General features: G+C 31.7%; 2 protein-coding genes across 2 annotated transcripts in view; both read right to left on the reverse strand.

Annotated features, from left to right (window-relative positions):
- Positions 1 to 3,303: 3,303 nt before the first annotated feature.
- On the reverse strand, positions 3,304 to 12,727 carry LOC111684904 (protein brown). The gene is made up of 8 exons (XM_023447133.2): positions 12,061 to 12,727; positions 6,977 to 7,209; positions 6,670 to 6,822; positions 6,190 to 6,599; positions 5,938 to 6,132; positions 4,333 to 4,438; positions 3,711 to 4,269; positions 3,304 to 3,647 (listed from the first exon to the last, which is right to left on the reverse strand). The coding sequence occupies exons 1-8, from the start codon at positions 12,194 to 12,196 to the stop codon at positions 3,460 to 3,462; spliced, it is 1,980 nt and encodes a 659-aa protein (XP_023302901.2). The 5' UTR covers positions 12,197 to 12,727; the 3' UTR covers positions 3,304 to 3,459.
- A 1,921-nt stretch (positions 12,728 to 14,648) lies between these two features.
- The window catches only part of LOC111684914 (acid-sensing ion channel 5), a 7,619-nt gene continuing 2,056 nt past the window's right edge, over positions 14,649 to 20,211 (reverse strand). Inside the window, exons 2-10 of the mRNA XM_046954142.1 lie at positions 17,233 to 17,362; positions 16,688 to 17,176; positions 16,514 to 16,610; positions 16,323 to 16,426; positions 15,583 to 15,661; positions 15,433 to 15,523; positions 15,104 to 15,367; positions 14,832 to 15,019; positions 14,649 to 14,744 (exon numbers count right to left, since the gene is read on the reverse strand). Coding sequence (XP_046810098.1) covers positions 14,649 to 14,744; positions 14,832 to 15,019; positions 15,104 to 15,367; positions 15,433 to 15,523; positions 15,583 to 15,661; positions 16,323 to 16,426; positions 16,514 to 16,610; positions 16,688 to 17,176; positions 17,233 to 17,362 — 1,538 coding nt within the window. The remainder of the gene's footprint in view (positions 14,745 to 14,831; positions 15,020 to 15,103; positions 15,368 to 15,432; positions 15,524 to 15,582; positions 15,662 to 16,322; positions 16,427 to 16,513; positions 16,611 to 16,687; positions 17,177 to 17,232; positions 17,363 to 20,211) is intronic.

Consider the following 20,211-nt stretch of genomic DNA (forward strand, 5'->3'; position numbering starts at 1 on the left):
TCTATTCTATAGTCCAGACTATAGTCTATTCTATAGTCCAGACTATAGTCTATTCTATAGTCCAGACTATAGTCTATTCTATAGTCCAGACTATAGTCTATTCTATAACTTTTCTACAATCCAGACTATAGTCTACTCTATAGTCTAGACTATTTCCTACACTATAGTCCAGGCTATATTCTACTGGCTATAGTCTAGACTATAGTCTAGTCTACTCTATAGAATAAACTATAGTCTACTCTATAGACTAGGCTAAATTGGTAAAATTTAATTTTTTACAGTAATATTAAAAAAAAAATCAATTTATTTTAAGTTTTTTCAAAAAATTTTTCCTTCTTGTAGAAAAAAATTTCGAAAACCCTAACACATACAAAAAATAGTACAACAAAGCTGCAACAACAACCAGAACAAAAACTAAAATGTTACATAAAATTTTCAATTATAAGTTTTGCAAACAAATCTTGAAATCATACCGAAAAATATAATAAAAAAAGGAAACAAAAGCTAAAAAGAAGAAAAAACAACGAAACGAACCTCGACAGAAACTTTTGCACAAAATGCACTCTTAACTTTTGTGCCACCACAAAATTTTTAAGACAAGTTGGATAAGAATGTTTTTTTTTTTGGGGGGGTTTTTTTACGTTTTTGTTTAAAGTTTTGAATTATACTCGTAGAATTTTTTTCCACACAAACAATAAAATACCAAAATCAGTAGCAATAATATAGAATTGTTCTCGTTTTGCCTTCTTACAAAAGAGTACAGACCATAGAATTTCAAATTAACGAAACAGTGGCATAATCTTCAAAATCGATTCCTTGTGTTTTTTTCGGTTTTTTGTTGCAATTTCAAAAATTCCCCTTTGGCTGCGTTAAATAAAAATTTAACTCTTTGAAATAACTGCATTTCTCTATTCTAACAATTGTTCCTTTGTCTGCTGGAAAAAAGTATAAAAAATTACACTTAAAACTCTTGATACAACTATTGCCGCCAGTTGTCAGTGTGACATGCTTGGAGTCGAATTGAGTGCGCACAGCCCCAAAACTACTTGTATGTACTACTACTACTACTACTACTACTACATAGGTACAACAAAAACTTTACAATTGATTCTGACAACAACTACTAACTTGTATGTAGGTGAACAATCATTCATTGCATTCCATAAGCGAACTGGTTGGTTGGCGGTACTCTTGTTGGCTATGGTTGGAGAAGTCGATTTGTACAAGAAATTAAATGGAAACATGTGTAAACTTTGATTCGAATGGAAATAAGAATTTCCAAAAACAAAAACTCACACAATTGTTGAAAAGAAGAAATCAAGTGTTAAATTATTTTTGAATGGAATGGAATTTAAAAGGTATTTATAGAGAATAATAAAATTCATTTGGAAAAAGTTATGAAAACATCGGAAAACTCTTTTTTAAGTAGTCGAATCTTAACTTTGGACTCTATAATCAGGGCTATAATAGTCTATACATTAGACAAGACTATAGTCTACTTTATAGGTATTATAGTTGAGACTATAGACTACTCTAAAGTCCAAAGTATTGTCTATTACATATTTAATATAAGGACACAATAGTAGGGACTATAGAGTTGACTATAATCTGTAATATGGAACTGATAACTCTATAGTCTACTCTTTACATCAGAATATAGTCTACTCTATAATCCAGACTGTAATCTACTCTACAGTTCATTCTATATTCTACTCTATAGCCCAGACTATAGTATACTCTAAAGTCCAGACTATACTCTACTCTATTGGCAACACTATTGTCTACTATATAGTCTAGTATACTCTATAGTCCAGACTATAGTCTACTCCATAGTCCAGACTAATGACTACTCTATAGACCAGACTATAGTCTATTCTATAGTCCAGATTAAAGTCTACTCTATAGTCCAGACTATAGCGTATTCCATAGTCCATACCAGACTAAAGTCTACTCAATAGACCAGACTATAGTCTATTCTATAGTCCAGGCTATAGTCTACTCTATAGTCCAAACTAAAGTCTATTTTATAGTGCAGACTATAGTCTATTCTAAAGTACAGACTATATAATATAGTTCAGACTATATTGTACTCTATAGTCCAGACTATAGTCTACTCTGTAGTCCAGACAGAAGTCTATTCTATAGTCCAAACTAAAGTCTTCTCTTTAGTCCAGACTATAGTGTACTCTGTAGTCCAGGCTATAGTGTACTCTATAGTCCAGACTGTAGTATCATCTATAGTCAAGACTATTCCCTACTCTTTAGTCCCGACTATAGTCTACTCTATATTCCGGACTGTAGTCTACTCTATAGTCCACACCAGACTATAGTCCAGGCTAAAGTCTTCTCTACAGTTTACTCTTACATTATAGTCCAGATTATAGCGTACTCCATAGTCCATACCAGACTAAAGTCTACTTAATACACCAGACTATAGTCTGTTCTATAGTCTACTCTATAGTCCAGACTATACACTATTTTATAGTACAGACTATAGTCTATTCTAAAGTACAGACTATAGAATATAGTTCAGACTAAATTGTACTCTGTAGTCCAGACTATAGGCTACTCTGTAGTACAGACAAAAGTCTACTCTGTAGTCCAGACTATAGTCCACTTTATAGTCCCGACTATAAGCTACTCTGTAGTCCAGACAAAAGTCTACTCTGTAGTCCAGACTATAGTCTACTCTGTAGTCCAGACTATAGTCTACTCTACAGAGTATAGTCTACTCTATAGTCCACTTTATAGTCCAGACTGTAGTCTGCTCTATTTTCCAGAATATAGTCTAATCAGTAGTCTAGACTCCTCTATAATCCAGACAATAGTCTACTCTATAGCCCAGACTATAGTCTACTCCACAGTTCAGACTATAGTCTATCCTATAGTCCAGACTAAAGTCTACTCTATAATCCAGACTATAGTCTAGTCTATAGTCCAGACCATAGTCTGCTCATAGTCCACACTGCAGTCTAGAGTATATCGTCCGAGGTCTACTTTGCAAGTAGTACAGTCTAAAGTCTACTTTGCTATCTAGACTTTACTCTATATTCCAGATTATAGTCAACTCTTTAGTATAAACTAAAGTCTACTCCATAGTTTATATTATAGTATACCGCAGATTAAAGCCTACACTGTAGTCTAATCTGTTGTCAGGACTATAGTCTACTCTGTAGTCCAGTATAGTCGAGTTTAAAGACCATTCTATAGTCCATACAATATTCTACTTTATAGTCCATACTATAGTTTAATGTATAATCAGACTACACTAATATTACAATAAATCCTTAAAAAATTATTACAATTTTCTCATAAAACATATTTATTCTTTACAAATGATTAATATATTTATATATTTATATATTTATATAAAGTTTTGAATAAAAAAAATGTGCGGTTTACGATACGAAAACATTATTGAGTTGATATAAAAGAAATGAACACTATATAGAACTAACTTTAATAATAACCACTACGTTTGACATATTTACGAACAAAAAAATATGCAATTATATTAAAAACTAATGCTACAAATACTAAACCCAAACAATCGGTCCAATAAGTATCATCGCCAATGCGAAATGAGCCACGCACCAAAACCTCATATCCATTTTTTATGCAGGGATGAGCCTCATTTTGGGGACAATCTTTGAAAATAACAATTATTTTAAATTTTTTTATATATATTTATTAAACAAAAACTAACTTACCTATCTTATCCACATTTATCCAAAAATTATACATTAACGCTTCATTGGAGTAAAAGAATAGCGAAAAATACTTTAAAAATGGTATTGAGTCCACATTATAGTAGGCACCACCAAATATCAAAAATAACAAATCAAATGGTGCTGCACATTCTGAAGCCATTTTTTCCGTTTCAAATATCGTGGATAAAAATAAACCATATCCAGTGGCTGCTACAGCCGATAAAGCCAAAACTAAACCCATTGATAGATACAACATAAAACCACGATCCAAATAAATCGAACTATAGACCACACCAAAGAATATATAACTTTTGAAAAAAGCCATGGGTATAAAAGACAATACCACGGCTACATAGTATGCCGATAAACTGTAGGTACTCTCACCTACCTCACGACGCATAATCGGTAAAGCCGAGGGAAATACATAGGTAACACCATAGGAAAATGTAAAAATCATTTCTGTGCTCAACATAAAGATCGAACCGCCAATATCTTGTATAGATGTTTGTGTGAGGCCTTGTACACCGGAATACATAATGGCTAGGGTTAGGGAAGTTATCTGAAAGTGTTAGTGAATAAGTTTTTATATAGTTTTCTTTAAATTTCTTTAAAGATTGCTTACCATAAAGAAACCCATGGATAATACACCCTGCTTTAGATTGCGACTGTCATCGGTTACAAATCTCTTGAGTAGTAAATATACTTGAAAAGGCCACCAGATTTTTTTACTAAAATGAAATTAGTTTTATTGATTTAGAAGTTAGAAAGAATTAAGTCAATGCGATAGCCCATACTATAGTCCACATCCACTCTATAGTTCATAATATAGTGTACTTTTCAATCTACTCTTTAGTCTACTTTATAGACAAAAGTCTACTTAATAGGCCAGACAAAAATCTACTCTATAGTCCAGAATATAGTCTACCCTAAAGTCTACTTTATAGTCCAGAATAGATCTTAATATAATCTACTATCTAGACCAGACTATGGTTTACTTTACAGTCCAAGATACAGTCTTATCTATAGTCCAGACTATAGTCTACTCTATAGTCCAGACTATAGTCTACTCTATAGTCCAGACTATAGTCTACTCTATAGTCCAGACTATAGTCTAGTCTATAGTCTACTCTATAGTCCAGACTATGGTCTACTCTATAGTCCAGACTAGGGTCTACTCTATAGTCAAGACTATAGAGTAGACTATAGTCCATACTATAGTTTACTCTATAGTCCATACTATAGTTTACTCTATAGTCCAAGCTATAGTGTTATCTATAGTTCAGACTATAGTCTACTCTATAGTCCAAGCTACAGTTTTATCTATAGTCCAGACTCTAGTCTACTCTATAGCAAAAACTATAGTCTGCTCTATGATCCAGTCTATAATTTAATCTACTCTATAGCCCAGACTATAGTCTAATCTATAACCCAGACTACATCTACTCTATGGTCCAAACAATAGTCTACTCTATAGTCAATACTATAGTCTACTCTATAGTCAAAACTATAGTCCAAGCTACAGTGTTATCTATAGTCCAGACTATAGTCTACTCTATAGCAAAAACTATAGTCTACTCAATGATCCAGACTTTAATTTACTCAATGGTCTAGATAATAGTGTACTCTATAGTCCTGACTACAATCTATTCTATAGTCCAGACTATAGTCTACTCTATAGTCCAGACTATAGTCTACTCTATAGTCCAGACTATAGTCTACTCTATAGTCCAGACTATATTCTACTCTATAGTCCAAACTATAGTGTACTCTATAGTCCAGACTATAGTGTACTCTATAGTCCAGACTACATTCTACTCTATAGTCCAGACTATAGTCTACTCTATAGTCCAAACTATAGTCTACTCTATAGTCCAGACTATAGTACAGACTATAGTCTATTCTATAGTCTATTCTATAGTCCAGACTATAGTCTATTCTATAGTCCAGATTATAGTCTACTCTATATTCCAGACTATAGTCTACTCTATAGTCCAGACTATAGTGTACTCTACAGTCAGGAATATAGTCTTCTCTATAGTCCAGACTAAAGTCTACTCTATAGTCCAGACTAAAGTCTACTCTATACTCTATTCTATAGTCCAGACTATAATCTACACTATAGTCTACTGTCAAGTTCAGACTATAGAGTACTCTATAGTCGTGACTACAAGATTGAAAAAAATTAGATTTGGTTCCAATTTTAGATTAAAAATCTTTTAAAACTTACAAATTTCTCATGTTTGTCAAATACTCTCCACTATAAGGTTTCGGCAGCAACCAACTATTGCTATAAAGACCCGATGTTTGTAGGCTATATTTGGCTTTTATTAATTGACCATCATTACGATTCGTATGACTGTCTGAGATAGTTTTTAAATAAAAATCAGCTGGATTACAATTATTAGGAATAATATAGTTTAATCTGAAATAAAATTTACATAAAAACTAAATCAAATATTAAAAATCATCAAAAGCAAACCTGGAAAAAAACTCAAAAGCCTCTTCTGTGCGACCCTGATAAATAATACGTCCAGCATCCATTAAAATAATGTGTGTAAATAGTTCAAATATATCGGAAGTTGGTTGATGTATAGAACAGATAATAGCTTTCTTATAACGACCATTAGGACTATTATTTAAAGCCTTAAGACTAGGTAAATCAGAATCAAATGTTTCCATTTCTATGGAACTATGAGGACTACTGTGAGAACTACTGCTATCACTGGGTGAACTATAAGAATCTTCCCCATATAAAGCCGTTAATGAGGGAGCCATAACACGATGTCGGGTGCAAAGATGTCTTAGGGTTTTAACTACAGTGTAGGCATTATAACTGTCTAGGCCAGTGGTGGGTTCATCACAAAATATAAATGGGGGATCGGTTATAAGCTGTTTATGAGAGTAAAAACATAATTTGTATTAAAAATTTTAATGCAAAAACAAAAAATGTTTTACTAACCTCTTCGGCTAAGCTGAGCCTTTTGCGTTCGCCACCCGACAACTGTTGTATACGTGTATGGGCCACATTTTTAAGACCCACCGCCAAAAGAAGATCATTAACCCTTTGATGTTTTTGCGATTTTGTTGTTTTGCGATGCATTTTAAAATGAGACTTAAAGTGAAAAAAAAAACAAATACTTAATTTATTTATCACAAAATATTTCCTGATAAATTCTACACTGTAGTAATTTTACAAAAAAGAATTTACATGTTTTTACTAGATACATATCTACTCTCATTTTACAAAATTCTTTCAGTGCACTTACCATAAAATACAAATGTTCGTAGGCAGTGAATGTTTGTACATTGATTTCAAATTGTGGCAAAAAACTCGAGATGCGTATCATGTCTGCTCGCTCCGTCGCAACACCATTTACAACGATCTCACCGCTTAAATTACCGCGTAAACGTTGTGATATTGCTGCTAGTAGTGTGGTTTTACCGGCGCCACTACATCCCAATATTGCCACCAGATCTCCAGTTTTCATATGACCGCTCACTGCAAATACACAAACATATAGCAACAACATAAGAATAGCTTGGGCCAGATGTTTAGTCAACCAACCAACCAACCCGCCAGCCAATCAGTCAGTTATTGGAGTCAGTGAAAGATGTAAGGCAAGATTAAACAATTATGTTTAATTTAACCACAAAGGTCAATTGCAAACATTATTTAAATGCTCTTAATATAATAATATTAAATACTATAATATTAGTAATAATAAATACATTTGTAAATAACATTGATATGAAAATCTTTTTAATGTGGGATTTTTATACCCTTCACCTTCGTGAGAAGGGTATATATAAGTTTGTCATTCCGTTTGTAATTTCTATAATATAATTTTCCGAACCTATAAAGTATATATATTCTGGATTTAAATTTTCTAGCAAGAAAATATATTAAATTTTCTTTAAAAATTGGTTGAAGTCATTTACATATAGTTTCCTTTCCCCTCCTGCTAGCACAAAATGTTGGAATGTCTTTGACAGTTTGTTTCTACTTATTTTAAAGCTTATGGCTTCTATTTAGATTTTATAACCAAAAAATACTAAGCAAACATTTTCCCAACCCTGCCCTGTAGCATTTAAATAAAGTTTGACTTTTTGCACATACATACATACATACATACATACATACATACATACATACACATTTTTTTACCACAACCCATCATCATTACTTGTCTCATAGATTGCAAAAAATTAACAAAATAATGGCTTAAAACTGTCAAATGTATCACTGAATATGTCAACAGCAACAACAACAAAAAACTTTAAGAGACTGAGTGAGAGAAAGAGGGAGAGAACAAGACTAAAATATAAAAAAGGTCAACCAGTCATGTGGTAATATTTGTTGTGCACACACACACGTGCATACCTAGAGAAATATAGACAAATAACTGTAAATCATGCTGCCATATGCATACATTACAAATGTATATAAAATATGTAGAATGGAGCAACCCAGCTATTCGACAGGACAATCCTGAACTGTCTATTTACCAACCACTTAGAGTAACCCCCAGCCCCCTAGTGTATGTCCTATAAGAAAGTCACTCCATCCCTCCATTGATTACAAAGAGACAGATAAAAAGCTTATGTTTGTTTGGTTAAAGTATCCACTTTCTTGTTTACAAAGGGTCACTAAAGTGACAATTATCTTCAACCTAGTTTACAAAGAGTACATCCCTGACACAAGACAAATTAGAAACAACTAGTTATTAGACGTTAGTGGAAATCATTGTCCTTTTGGGATACATTGACTCTTTTGTCGAACTGGATAATTTCAACACACTTGTACTCAAGTACACACACACACACATACACTCATGTACAAAGTATATTCCCACATTTATTTTAAATGTGGAGTTTATGTACCATATGTATGCGGACAGTAAGTTGGGTTATTTTACAGTATGTAAATTTAGTCCTTTAGATACAAACACACACACACATACCCATGTAAAATATACATATTTATATGCATGTATGTGTTAGTTTATTTGCCTACACATAACCTACATTTGTATATTAATCATTTGAAAGAAGTTTTTTATATGTTGTTGCTATATTTTATTTGTTTATATGAGCCTCCACCTTCTACTGTCTATTTGTTTGTCAGTTCGTGTGTGTGTGTGTTTGTGCACGATTTTATGTTGAAAAAATCCTTTAACGACTGACAGTTCACCAGAACTTTAAAACTTTATTCCAATGATTAAGTTGTTATTTTCCATAAATTTTACAAATTGATGGGATTTTTTATGGCTGGTTCTCTGGTTTTTATTAAAAAAAGTTTTGTTTGTTAAAAAAAAAATAATAAAAATTTTGGTACTTTTTCGTTCTTCAAAAGGTACAAAAGGCTTAAAACACATCATGGTGAAGGGTATATAAGATTCGGCACAGCCGAATATAGAACTCTTACTTGTTTTAAATAAGCACGGAAATTATGTAAATTGTAGTTGTATAATTGTAACATATTTGACAAGTTACATGTGTCGTTTGTAATAAATACTCTGAAAAAATTTCTACTTTTTACATTGAATAATAAATTCGTTAAGAATTCGGGAAAAACATAAAACTTCAAATATCTACAGTTTAAACTGAAATCCAGCCAAAATCTGCTTTTATAGACTAGACTATAGACTACATTATAGACCAGAATATAAACTGTAATAGACTAGAATATAGTCCAAACTATAGACTATTTTCGAGACTATAGACAAGATTATAGACTAGACTATAGACTACACTATAGACTAGACTATAGACTAGACCATAGACTACACTATAGACTAGACTATAGACTAGACCATAGACTAAACTATAGACTAGACTATAGACTAGACTATAGACTAGACTATAGACCAGGCTATAGACTAGACTATAGACCAGACTATAGACCAGGCTATAGACTAGACTATAGACTAGACTATAGACCAGGCTATAGACTAGACTATAGACTAGACTATAGACCAGGCTATAGACTAGACTATAGACCAGGCTATAGACTAGACTATAGACTAGACTATAGACTAGACTATAGACTTGACTATAGACTAGACTATAGACTAGACTATAGACCAGACTATAGACCAGGCTATAGACCAGGCTATAGACTAGACTATAGACTTGACTACGGACTAGACTATAGACTAGACTATAGACTAGACTATAGACTAGACTATAGACTAGACTATAGACTAGACTATAGACTAGACTATAGACTAGACTATAGACTAGACTATAGACTAGACTATAGACTAGACTATAGACAAGACTATAGACTAGACTATAGACTAGACTATAGACTAGACTATAGACTAGACTATAGACTAGACTATAGACTAGACTATAGACTAGACTATAGACTAGACTATAGACTAGACTAGACTATAGACTAGACTATAGACTAGACTAGACTATAGACTAGACTAGACTATAGACTAGACTAGACTATAGACTAGACTGTATAGTCCAGACTATAGTCTACTCTATAGTCCAGACTATAGTCTACTCTATAGTTCAGACTATAGTCTACTCTATAGTTCAGACTATAGTCTACTCTATAGTCTACTCTATAGTTCAGACTATAGTCTACTCTATAGTTCAGACTATAGTCTACTCTATAGTTCAGACTATAGTCTACTCTATAGTTCAGACTATAGTCTACTCTATAGTTCAGACTATAGTCTACTCTATAGTTCAGACTATAGTCTACTCTATAGTTCAGACTATAGTCCGGACTGTATACTCTATAGTCTAGACGATAGTAAACATAAAGTCCAGACTATAGTCTAATATTTCAGACTATAGTCTACTTTATAGTCCAGATGATAAATAGTATACTCTATATTCCAGACTATAGTCCAGACTATTGTGTAATCTATAGTATAGATTTTAGTTATTATAAAGTCCTGTCTTTAGTTTATTCTGTAGAACAGATTATTGTCTACTCTATAGTCTAAACTAATCCATAGTCTAGACAGTAGTTTACTTTTTAGCTCATCTATCTATTTTTCTCTATTTAATCTATTTTTTAGTCCAGTATACAGATTACTATATAAACCATACAATATTAAACTTTTTAGTCCAAACTATAGACTATTCCATAGTCTACTCTATATAACATAATATAGTCTTATCAATAGTCCAAACTATAGTTTACTTTATAAGGTAAACTTTAGAGTCTATAGCCTGCTATTTAGTACCGACTATAGTCTTTTCTAAAGTCCTTACTATAGCCGACTCTATAGTCCAGACTAGAGTTTACTACATAGTCCATGTTTGATGCAGCTACATGCCAATGTAATTTACCTTCAACATCATTGACTTTTCTAAAAGTTTAAAGAAGAAGTAGACTATAGTCTTCTGTAGTCTGGATTATAGACTGGCCTATAGCTAAAACTATACTTCAAACTAAAAACTGGACAACTAGCCTGACAATAGTCTAGTCTATAGACTACTCTATTTTTTAGACTTTATTCTACACTAAAGTCCAAATTACTTTTAACTTCTGCAGAAGTCAATGATGTAGAAGATAAAGTCCTTATTCGGAATGTTTTGTCATTTCAAATGAATTTGTCATAGAACAAATTTGATAATATCATATAAAACCACTTTAGTCAACTTAATGCCGATGCACATTGGGAATCTTTTGATTTTGTGTGATTGAGAAAAAGACAAAATCGAAAGTTTTTCAAAAAAATGTTTCTCAGTGTTGATCGCAACTTACGATTATTTTGATGGATAAGATTTTAGGATGTAAAATAGTTTACCCTTAAAAATATCAGTGTAAATTGTTAAAAAATTAAAAAAAAAATAGGAACATGATGCAGTACATTTAGTCCTGAATTTCCCTCTGATCCACATTTCAGTAAATCGTAGTTATGGGCTGGGCAATAAAACTCTCGAGTATGTTTTATCAAAACTGAGAAACTATTTAGGCTTTTTAGTATTCTCTAGATAACTACGAGTTACAGGTGTTTTTAGGCAAAGACAGTCAAACAGACAACGTCTTCAAAATAAATGATCACATTCAATTTTTATTATGCAAATAATAAAAACAAAATAAATTCTATATTTGTCAAATATTTTATGCGCTACAGTGCCACAGGTGGTACTTTTGGCTAAAACGTATAATGTCAGCAAAGAAATCATATTAGTGCATTCAGACTAACAGTGCTAACAGATTAAATGTAGTAAATAAATATTGTCCAATAAATTGTAACAACAAAACACTTTGGTCTAATTTAGATTAAAAATAATGAAGTTACAGAGTTTCTAATGATATTTAAAATATGAATTTTAAAAAAGGTCACTTCAGTGAGTTAAAAATACGATATCTTACCATCATTCAATAATTGTAATTCCTTTTGATTTTGACATGATTGCCAAAAACTATAATTTGTCTGCTCTTTCGCGGGAACATAATAATTTAGATGTTTCCATTCCAAACATAAACCGGCAGTAAAATTTTTTTCCATAATAAAGATTATGAAATTTATTTTTATAATTTTTTTTTGATTTTAAAAATAATCAAAATTTTAAAAACTTTTAATTAAAAAGAATATTTAACACGTGCGTTAACCGATCGACACCATTCATGAGAACTTTACATCCCAAACTACAAGATATCAATCTTGTATATATAATTTGTATAATCTTATCACTAGTTGTTATCTTTTTCTCAAGATGTACTAACTTTAACTTTGTATCTGTATGTTAATACATATAATTATGATCTTATCAATCTTGTTTAAATCTTTTGAATACAATGTTAATTTAAACAAATACACAATTATTTATCATATTTAGTACACTTTTTTCTTGTTGTTAAATTTTTACTCAATTTATTTAAATTTTTAAGTTTTACTTTGTTTTTTTTAATGCAATTTATATAAATCTAGTTCACACTATGTGTACTTAGTTGATGTCTATCTAACACTAGACTAGTTGTTGGTTTTTTTTCTATTTTTTGTCGTTTGTTTTGAGGTAAGAAGATAGAGAACCTTTTCGTTACGATGATATTAACTAACTAAACAAGTTAACAATTTGAATTAACCACAAAGGTTTGAATAGAATATGCAACTCTTAAACTAATGTATGCTTAAGTTGGGGGAAAACTGGGATGTCCAACAGGGAAATAAGGTGGGGGATTAATTACTGTCCTTAAGAGTTTATTTTTACTTTTCTTAAGACAATAGAGTGCTCTATAGTCAAGACTATAGACTGATCTATAGTCAAAACTGATCTATAGTCAAGACAGTAGACTGATCTATAGTCAAAACAATAGGCTGAACTATAGTTAAGACTATAGACTGATCTATAGTCCAGGCAGTCTACAGTGAAGACTATAAACGGATCTATAATCAAGACTATAGACTGACCTATTATCAAGACTATAGACTGATCTATAGTCAAGACTATAGGCTGATCTATGGTCAAGACTATAGACTGAACTATAGTCAAGACTATAGACTGATCTATAGTCAAGACTATAGGCTGATCTATGGTCAAGACTATAGGCTGATCTATGGTCAAGACTATAGACTGATCTATACTCAAGTCAATGGACTGATCTATAGTCAGGACTATATATTGATATATAGTCAAGACTATTTATTGATCTATAGTCAAAACTATAGATTGATCTATAGTCAAGGCTACAGATTGATCTATAGTCAAGACTATAGACTGATCTATAGTCAAGACTATAGACTAATCTATATTCAAGACTATAGACTGATATATAGTTAAAATTATAGACTGATCTGTAGTCAAAACTATAGACTGATCTACAGTCGAGACTCTAGACTGATCTATAGTCAAGACTATTGACTGATCTATAATCAACACTATAGACTGACCTATAGTCAAAACTTTAGACTGATCTATAGTCAAGACTGTAGGCTGATCTATAGACAAGACTACAGACTGATCTACAGTCAGGTCTGTAGACTGATCTACAGTCAAGACTATAAACGGATCTGTAGTCAAGACTATTGACTGATCTATAATCAAGACTGTAGACTGATCAAGACTATAGGCTGATCTATAGTCAAGACTATAGACTGATCAATAGACAAGACTACAGACTGATCTTTAGTTAAGACTATAAACAGATCTATAATCAAGACTATTGACTGATCTATAGTCAGGACTATAGACTGATCTATAGTCAAGACTATAGGCTGATCTATAGTCAAGACTATAGGCTGATCTATAGTCAAGACTATAGGCTGATCTATAGTCAAGACTATAGGCTGATCTATAGTCAAGACTATAGGCTGATCTATAGACAAGACTATAGGCTGATCTATATACAAGACTACAGACTGATCTATAGTCAGGACTATAGACTGATCTACAGTCAAGACTATAAATGGATCTGTAGTCAAGACTATTGACTGATCTATAATCAAGACTGTAGACTGATCAAGACTATAGGCTGATCTATAGTCAAGACTATAGACTGATCAATAGTCAAGACTACAGACTGATCTTTAGTTAAGACTATAGACTATAGTCAAGACTGATCTATATAGACTGACCTGAAGACTAATCTATAGTCAAGACTATTGGCTTATCTATATTCAAGACTATTGGATGATCTATAGTCAAGACTGTTGGCTGATCTATATTCAAGACTATAGACTGATCAATAGGCAAAACTATAGACTGATCTAAAGTAAAGACTATAGGCAGACCTAAAATCAAACTCAAAGACAAATCTGTATTGATGACTATTGACTGATTAGAATCAAGACTATTGACTGAGTAAAAGTCAAGACTATAAACTTCTGTATAATTAATATTACTGATCTATAGCCAATACTATGATACTATTTATTGAGTGATATAAGTATTTTTATATATCTATATTTTTTTAAACTATTTATTTCTTTCTTTTTTTATTGAATTTAAATCCTTCTTTTTTTAATTAACAAATTCAAATACAGAACTATCATGACTGTTCTCCAGCAAATCCAGATCACCAGCATTATTCTCCAAATCAATTATATCTTCTGATGACTTGAAACGCATTTTTAGAAATTTTTCACGTCTCTCTTTTATTTTCTTTAAAAATGAAACTTCTTGAGTCGTTCTGATCTCTTTTACCAAAACGACATCTTTCTTAATCTTACGGCGATTCATATAGTTTTGCCACAATCTATGAAAAGACATAAAAATCAAACGCAGCAAATCGTAAAAATCTTCAAAAACTCGTTTAACTAAAGCATAAATAAAATGGATAAGCGATAAAATACTAAAGCCAAGAAATAAAGCCAAAGTACCGCCAAATGATACTGTTAGGGGAAAAATCAATAAAAATGTTTATTTAGCCAACGGATTTAAAGATACATTAGACAAATATTTGATTTACAACATACCCAATAAGTCCTCAAAACTAAATACCACATCACGACGAAAACGAACTTTAGGCGGTATTAAGTCCCAACGAAAACTTGAGGTAACAACATCTGATTTACCAGAATCATCTAAATTACTTATGCCCCAAGAACTTTTCTTAACCGTTTGCAAGGTATACTCCATTTCAATACAAGTATTTGGACATTTGCATATATGCAATGCCCAAACGGGCCATTTAAAATCGAGAAGGCATTCGAAGCCAGCAGGATTACAAGATTTTTGATCTATAATAATTTCAGAAATTATTGAAATATTTAGTTCAAAATTATTTATTGAACCCTCGACTCACCAACAAATGTATAAAAGAAAGGCACACAATCACACATTTCCATGGCCATCATGGCTCGACATTTTGCCAGGCATAAAGTTTTGCTGTAAATCTAAAATTGTTAATTTTTAAAGATATATTTTACTGTTCTTAAAAATAATTGCTCCAAACCTTTAATTCCGAAGTTTCTTCATCATTGAAAACACACTTTCTCTGTTCAAAGCTAAGATCTCGCAAATTAGGGGTTTCTCTATAATACAAATAAATGATTATTAAGTCTAGTCTAGTCTAGACTATAGACTAGACTAGACTATAGACTAGACTATAGACTAGACTATAGACTAGACTATAGACTTGACTATAGACTAGACTACAGACTAGACTATAGACTAGACTATAGACTAGACTATAGACTAGACTATAGACTAGACTATAGACTAGACTATAGACTAGACTATAGACTAGACTATAGACTAGACTATAGACTAGACTATAGACTAGACTATAGACTAGACTATAGACTACACTATAGACAATAGACTATAGACAATAGACTATAGACTACACTATAGACAATAGACTAGACTATAGACTGGACTCTAGATAAGACTATTGATAAGACTTTAGAGTAGACTGTAGACTATAGAATAGACTATAGACTATAGAATAGACTATAGACTATAGAATAGACTATAGACTAGACTATAGAATAGACTATAGACTAGACTGTAGACTAGACTATAGACTAGACTATAGACTAGACTATAGGCTAGACTATAGACTAGACTAAAATATATTCTAGACTGTAGGCTAGAATAAAGACTACATTATAGACTAGAGTGGGTTCCTGATCGTCAAACCTAGTTTTAAGGAATAAGTTTTTGTAGTTTTAAATAAACTTAATTGCTTACATCGTTTCTACAACTTTATAAGAAGCAATAATTTCATCCGATTTCTGTAAAGCTATAAAACTAGAATCCGTTGAAGATATCTCAAAAGGTGAATGAACGTCTATCTGAAAAGTTAATAATATTTATAACATATATGTTTATTTAAAATCAAAGTTCTATACAAATAGATATTAAATGAGTAATAAACTCACCACTCCAGTACTTTCTAGCAGATCAATTTTAATAAAACACTGCTGTTTACCAAACTTACATTTTAAAGGTTTCTTTAAATCATCAAAACCTTGAAAACTAAACTTAAAACTAAAAAAATAAATAAAAATGAATTGAATACCTTTAAAAGAGAAACGTGTACTTTGTAGATTTACCTTGCTCCTAACACCTCACCTATAGCTGAATTGATAATATAGCATGAACCTCTTTCCGTCATGGCCGTTGTTACCGAGATTTCAAAGTTCCCCTCAAATGTATTTATAATCTGTTCAAAAGGTTTATCGATGGCCGTTATGATGTCATATAAATCCACATCATCGAAGCGTTCGTCTTCAGAAAACTTGGCCAAATCGGCATAATTTGTAGCACTTGCATTGACTACAGCATATAAAAAGTCCATAAAATAGAAATATTCCTCATCGACAATTGAAACATTCCAATTTTCCAAAATATATTCATTGGCCTTATACGAATCAATATGATCGTAATAGCACAAAGTTATAGCGGGCATATAACCAACCCAATCACGGTAATTTCGATCGACTGATATAACTGTTGGCGATTTTAAATGTCTTATAATTTGAGATTTCGTTATGAAAAGAGCACCATAGATGGCCACAACGAATGTCAAGAACCAGAATATCCTGAAAGAATTGTCAGTCTAATTTCATATTCTCAAATTTTCTAACTCCATCCCTACCTTTCGATGATATGTAAATTCCGATTAAACATCAATTTTAAGGCCAAAATGCCAGTCTCATCGCCCACATTTCTAAGAAAGCCTGTAGCCCTTTGGTACAAAAAACGTAAAGACGATTTTATGGCAAACGCTAAAGCGTTATAAGATATTTTCACCAAGTGAAAGATTATTTTAAAAACTTTTACTAATATTTCAAAAAACACTTTCAATGATTTGCGTAGATTAAACATTTCGTTAGAATGTCTGGACTTGAACTAATATTTAAAAAAGATTTTTTATTTCACCTAAATAAATTTCATTTTATCCTTTCATTAGATTTCTATTTGCGATAGAATTATATAAAAGAATATACATTTAGATTAATACATAAATATTATCATTTCTATTACTAATTGATTTTATTGTTTTGGTAATTTGTACTAAATTCTTTTATACTATTTTCTTAACAATACATTAAAAATATTTCATGTTTTTTGTGCTTTACACGCTCTAGAACATAATGGTGGTGGATTAGTTTTCTGCTGCTAGTTTAGTTTTTATTAGTCCCAATTGCTTCTTCAATCGAAACGGCACCCAGATCAATCTGTATAAGGAATATTACATAACTTGCTAAGGCGCTGATAATCTAAAAGTAAATTGAAAAAAATATTCGTTAATATTGGTAATTCGAACATACCAATCTTTAGTCAATACTATAGAGTAATCTGGTGTAATCTAGAGTAGTCAAGACTATAGACCTTTCTATAGTCAACACCATAAATCATTCTAACGTCCATAATATAAGCAAATCTATAGTCAAGAGGCAAGACTATAGAACAATGTAATGTCAAGACTTTAGTCTAATCTATTGTCGTGAATATAGTCAAGACTATAGACTAATCTATAGTCAATACTATAAACTAATCAGTAGTCAAGACAATAGACTAATCTATAGTCAAGAATATATACAAATCTACAATCAAGAATATAGATTCTTCATTGTCAAGATTATAGACCTTTCTATAGTCAAGACTATCGACCTTTCTATAGTCAAGACTATAGACCCTCCTTTAGTCAAGACTATAGACCCTCCTATAGTCAAGACTATAGACCCTCCTATAGTCAAGACTATAGACCCTCCTATAGTCAAGACTATAGACCAATCTATAGTCAAAGCTATAGACTATTAAATCCTTAATATAAACAAAACTATAGTCAAGACCATAAATCATTCTAACGTCCATAATATAAGCAAATCTATAGTCAAGAGTCAAGACTATAGACCAATGTAATGTCAAGACTTTAGACTAATCTATTGTCGACTATAGACTAAAGACTATAGACTAATCTATAGTCAATACTATAAACTAATCAATAGTCAAGACAATAGACTAATCTATAGTCAAGACAATAGACTAATCTATAGTCAAGACTATAAACAAATCTATAGCCAAGACTTTAGACTAATCTATAGTCACGACTATAGACTAATCTATAGTCACGCCTATAGACTAATCTATAGTCATGACTATAGACTAATTTATAGTCACGACTATAGACTAATCTATAGTCACGAATATAGACTAATCTATAGTCACGACTATAGACTTATCTATAGTCACGACTATAGACTTATCTATAGTCACGACTATAGACCAATCTATAGTCAAGACTATAGACTAATCTATAATCAAGAATATAGACTAATCTATAATCAAGACTATAGACTAATCTATAGTCAAGACTATAAACTAATCTATAGTCAAGACTACAGACCAATCTATAGTAGATACTATTGAACAATCTATAGTCAAGACTATAGACCAATCTTTAGTCAAGACTATAGACCAATCTTTAGTCAAGACTATAGACCAATGTATAGTCAAGACTACAGACCAATGTATAGTCAAGACTAAAGACCAATCTATAGTCATAGACCAATCTATAGTCAAGACTACAGACCAATATATTGTCAAGACTATAGACCAATCAATTGTGAAGACTATAGACTAATCTATAGTCAAGACTACAGACCAATCTATAGTCGAGACTATTGAACAATCTATAGTCAATACTATGGACCAATATATAGTCAATACCATGGATCAATCTATAGTCGAAACTATATGCCGATCTATAGTCAAGACTACAGACCAATCTATTGTCAAGACTATAGACCAATCAATTGTCAAGACTATAGACTAATCTATAGTCAAGACTATAGACTAATCTATAGTCAAGACTATAGACTAAACTATAGTCAAGACTATAGACTAATCTACCGTAATGACTATGGACTAATCTATAGTAATGACTATAGACCAATCTATAGTCTTGACAATAGATTGGTCTGTAGGTTTGGCTATAGATTGGTCTCGAGTATTGATTGGTCTATAGTATTGACTATAGACGGTCTATAGCCTTGACTATAGATTAGTCTAAGACTATAGACCATTTTATAGTCAAGACTATAGACCATTCTATAGGCAAGACTATAGACCCTCCTATGGACAAGACTATAGACCCTTCTATCTTCTATAGTCAAGACTATAGACTAATCTATAGTCAGGTCTTTAGACCCTTCTATAGTCAAGTGTAAAGACCCCATGACTTCTGTAGACCCTCCTATAGCCAAGACTATAGACCCTATGGACTAATCTACTGTCAAGACTATAGACTAATCTACTGTCAAGTCTATAGACTAATCTATAGTCAAGTCTATAGACTATTCTATAGTCAAGTCTATAGACTAATTTATAGTCAAGACTATAGACTAATCTATAGTCAAGACTATACACTAATCTACAGTCAAGACTATAGACTAATCTATAGTCAAGACTATACACTAATCTACAGTCAAGACTATAGACTAATCTATAGTCAAGACTATAAACTAATCTATACTCAAGACTATAGACTAATCTATAGTCAAGACTATAGACTAATCTATAGTCAAGACTATAGACTAATCTATAGTCAAGACTATAGACTAATCTATAG

The sequence above is a fragment of the Lucilia cuprina genome, chromosome 6, assembly GCF_022045245.1.
Source record: "Lucilia cuprina isolate Lc7/37 chromosome 6, ASM2204524v1, whole genome shotgun sequence".
Lineage (NCBI taxonomy): Eukaryota > Metazoa > Arthropoda > Insecta > Diptera > Calliphoridae > Lucilia > Lucilia cuprina.

Excerpts from the sequence above, each read along its gene's own strand:
- LOC111684904 (XM_023447133.2), bottom strand. The coding sequence starts at position 12,196 with ATGGAAAAAAATTTTACTGCCGGTTTATGTTTGGAATGGAAACATCTA. Across the intron at positions 7,210-12,060 it reads ATTACAATTATTGAATGATG|TGAGCGGTCATATGAAAACT; the intron begins GTAAGATATCGT and ends GTGTATTTGCAG. Across the intron at positions 4,270-4,332 it reads TATCCATGGGTTTCTTTATG|ATAACTTCCCTAACCCTAGC; the intron begins GTAAGCAATCTT and ends TAACACTTTCAG.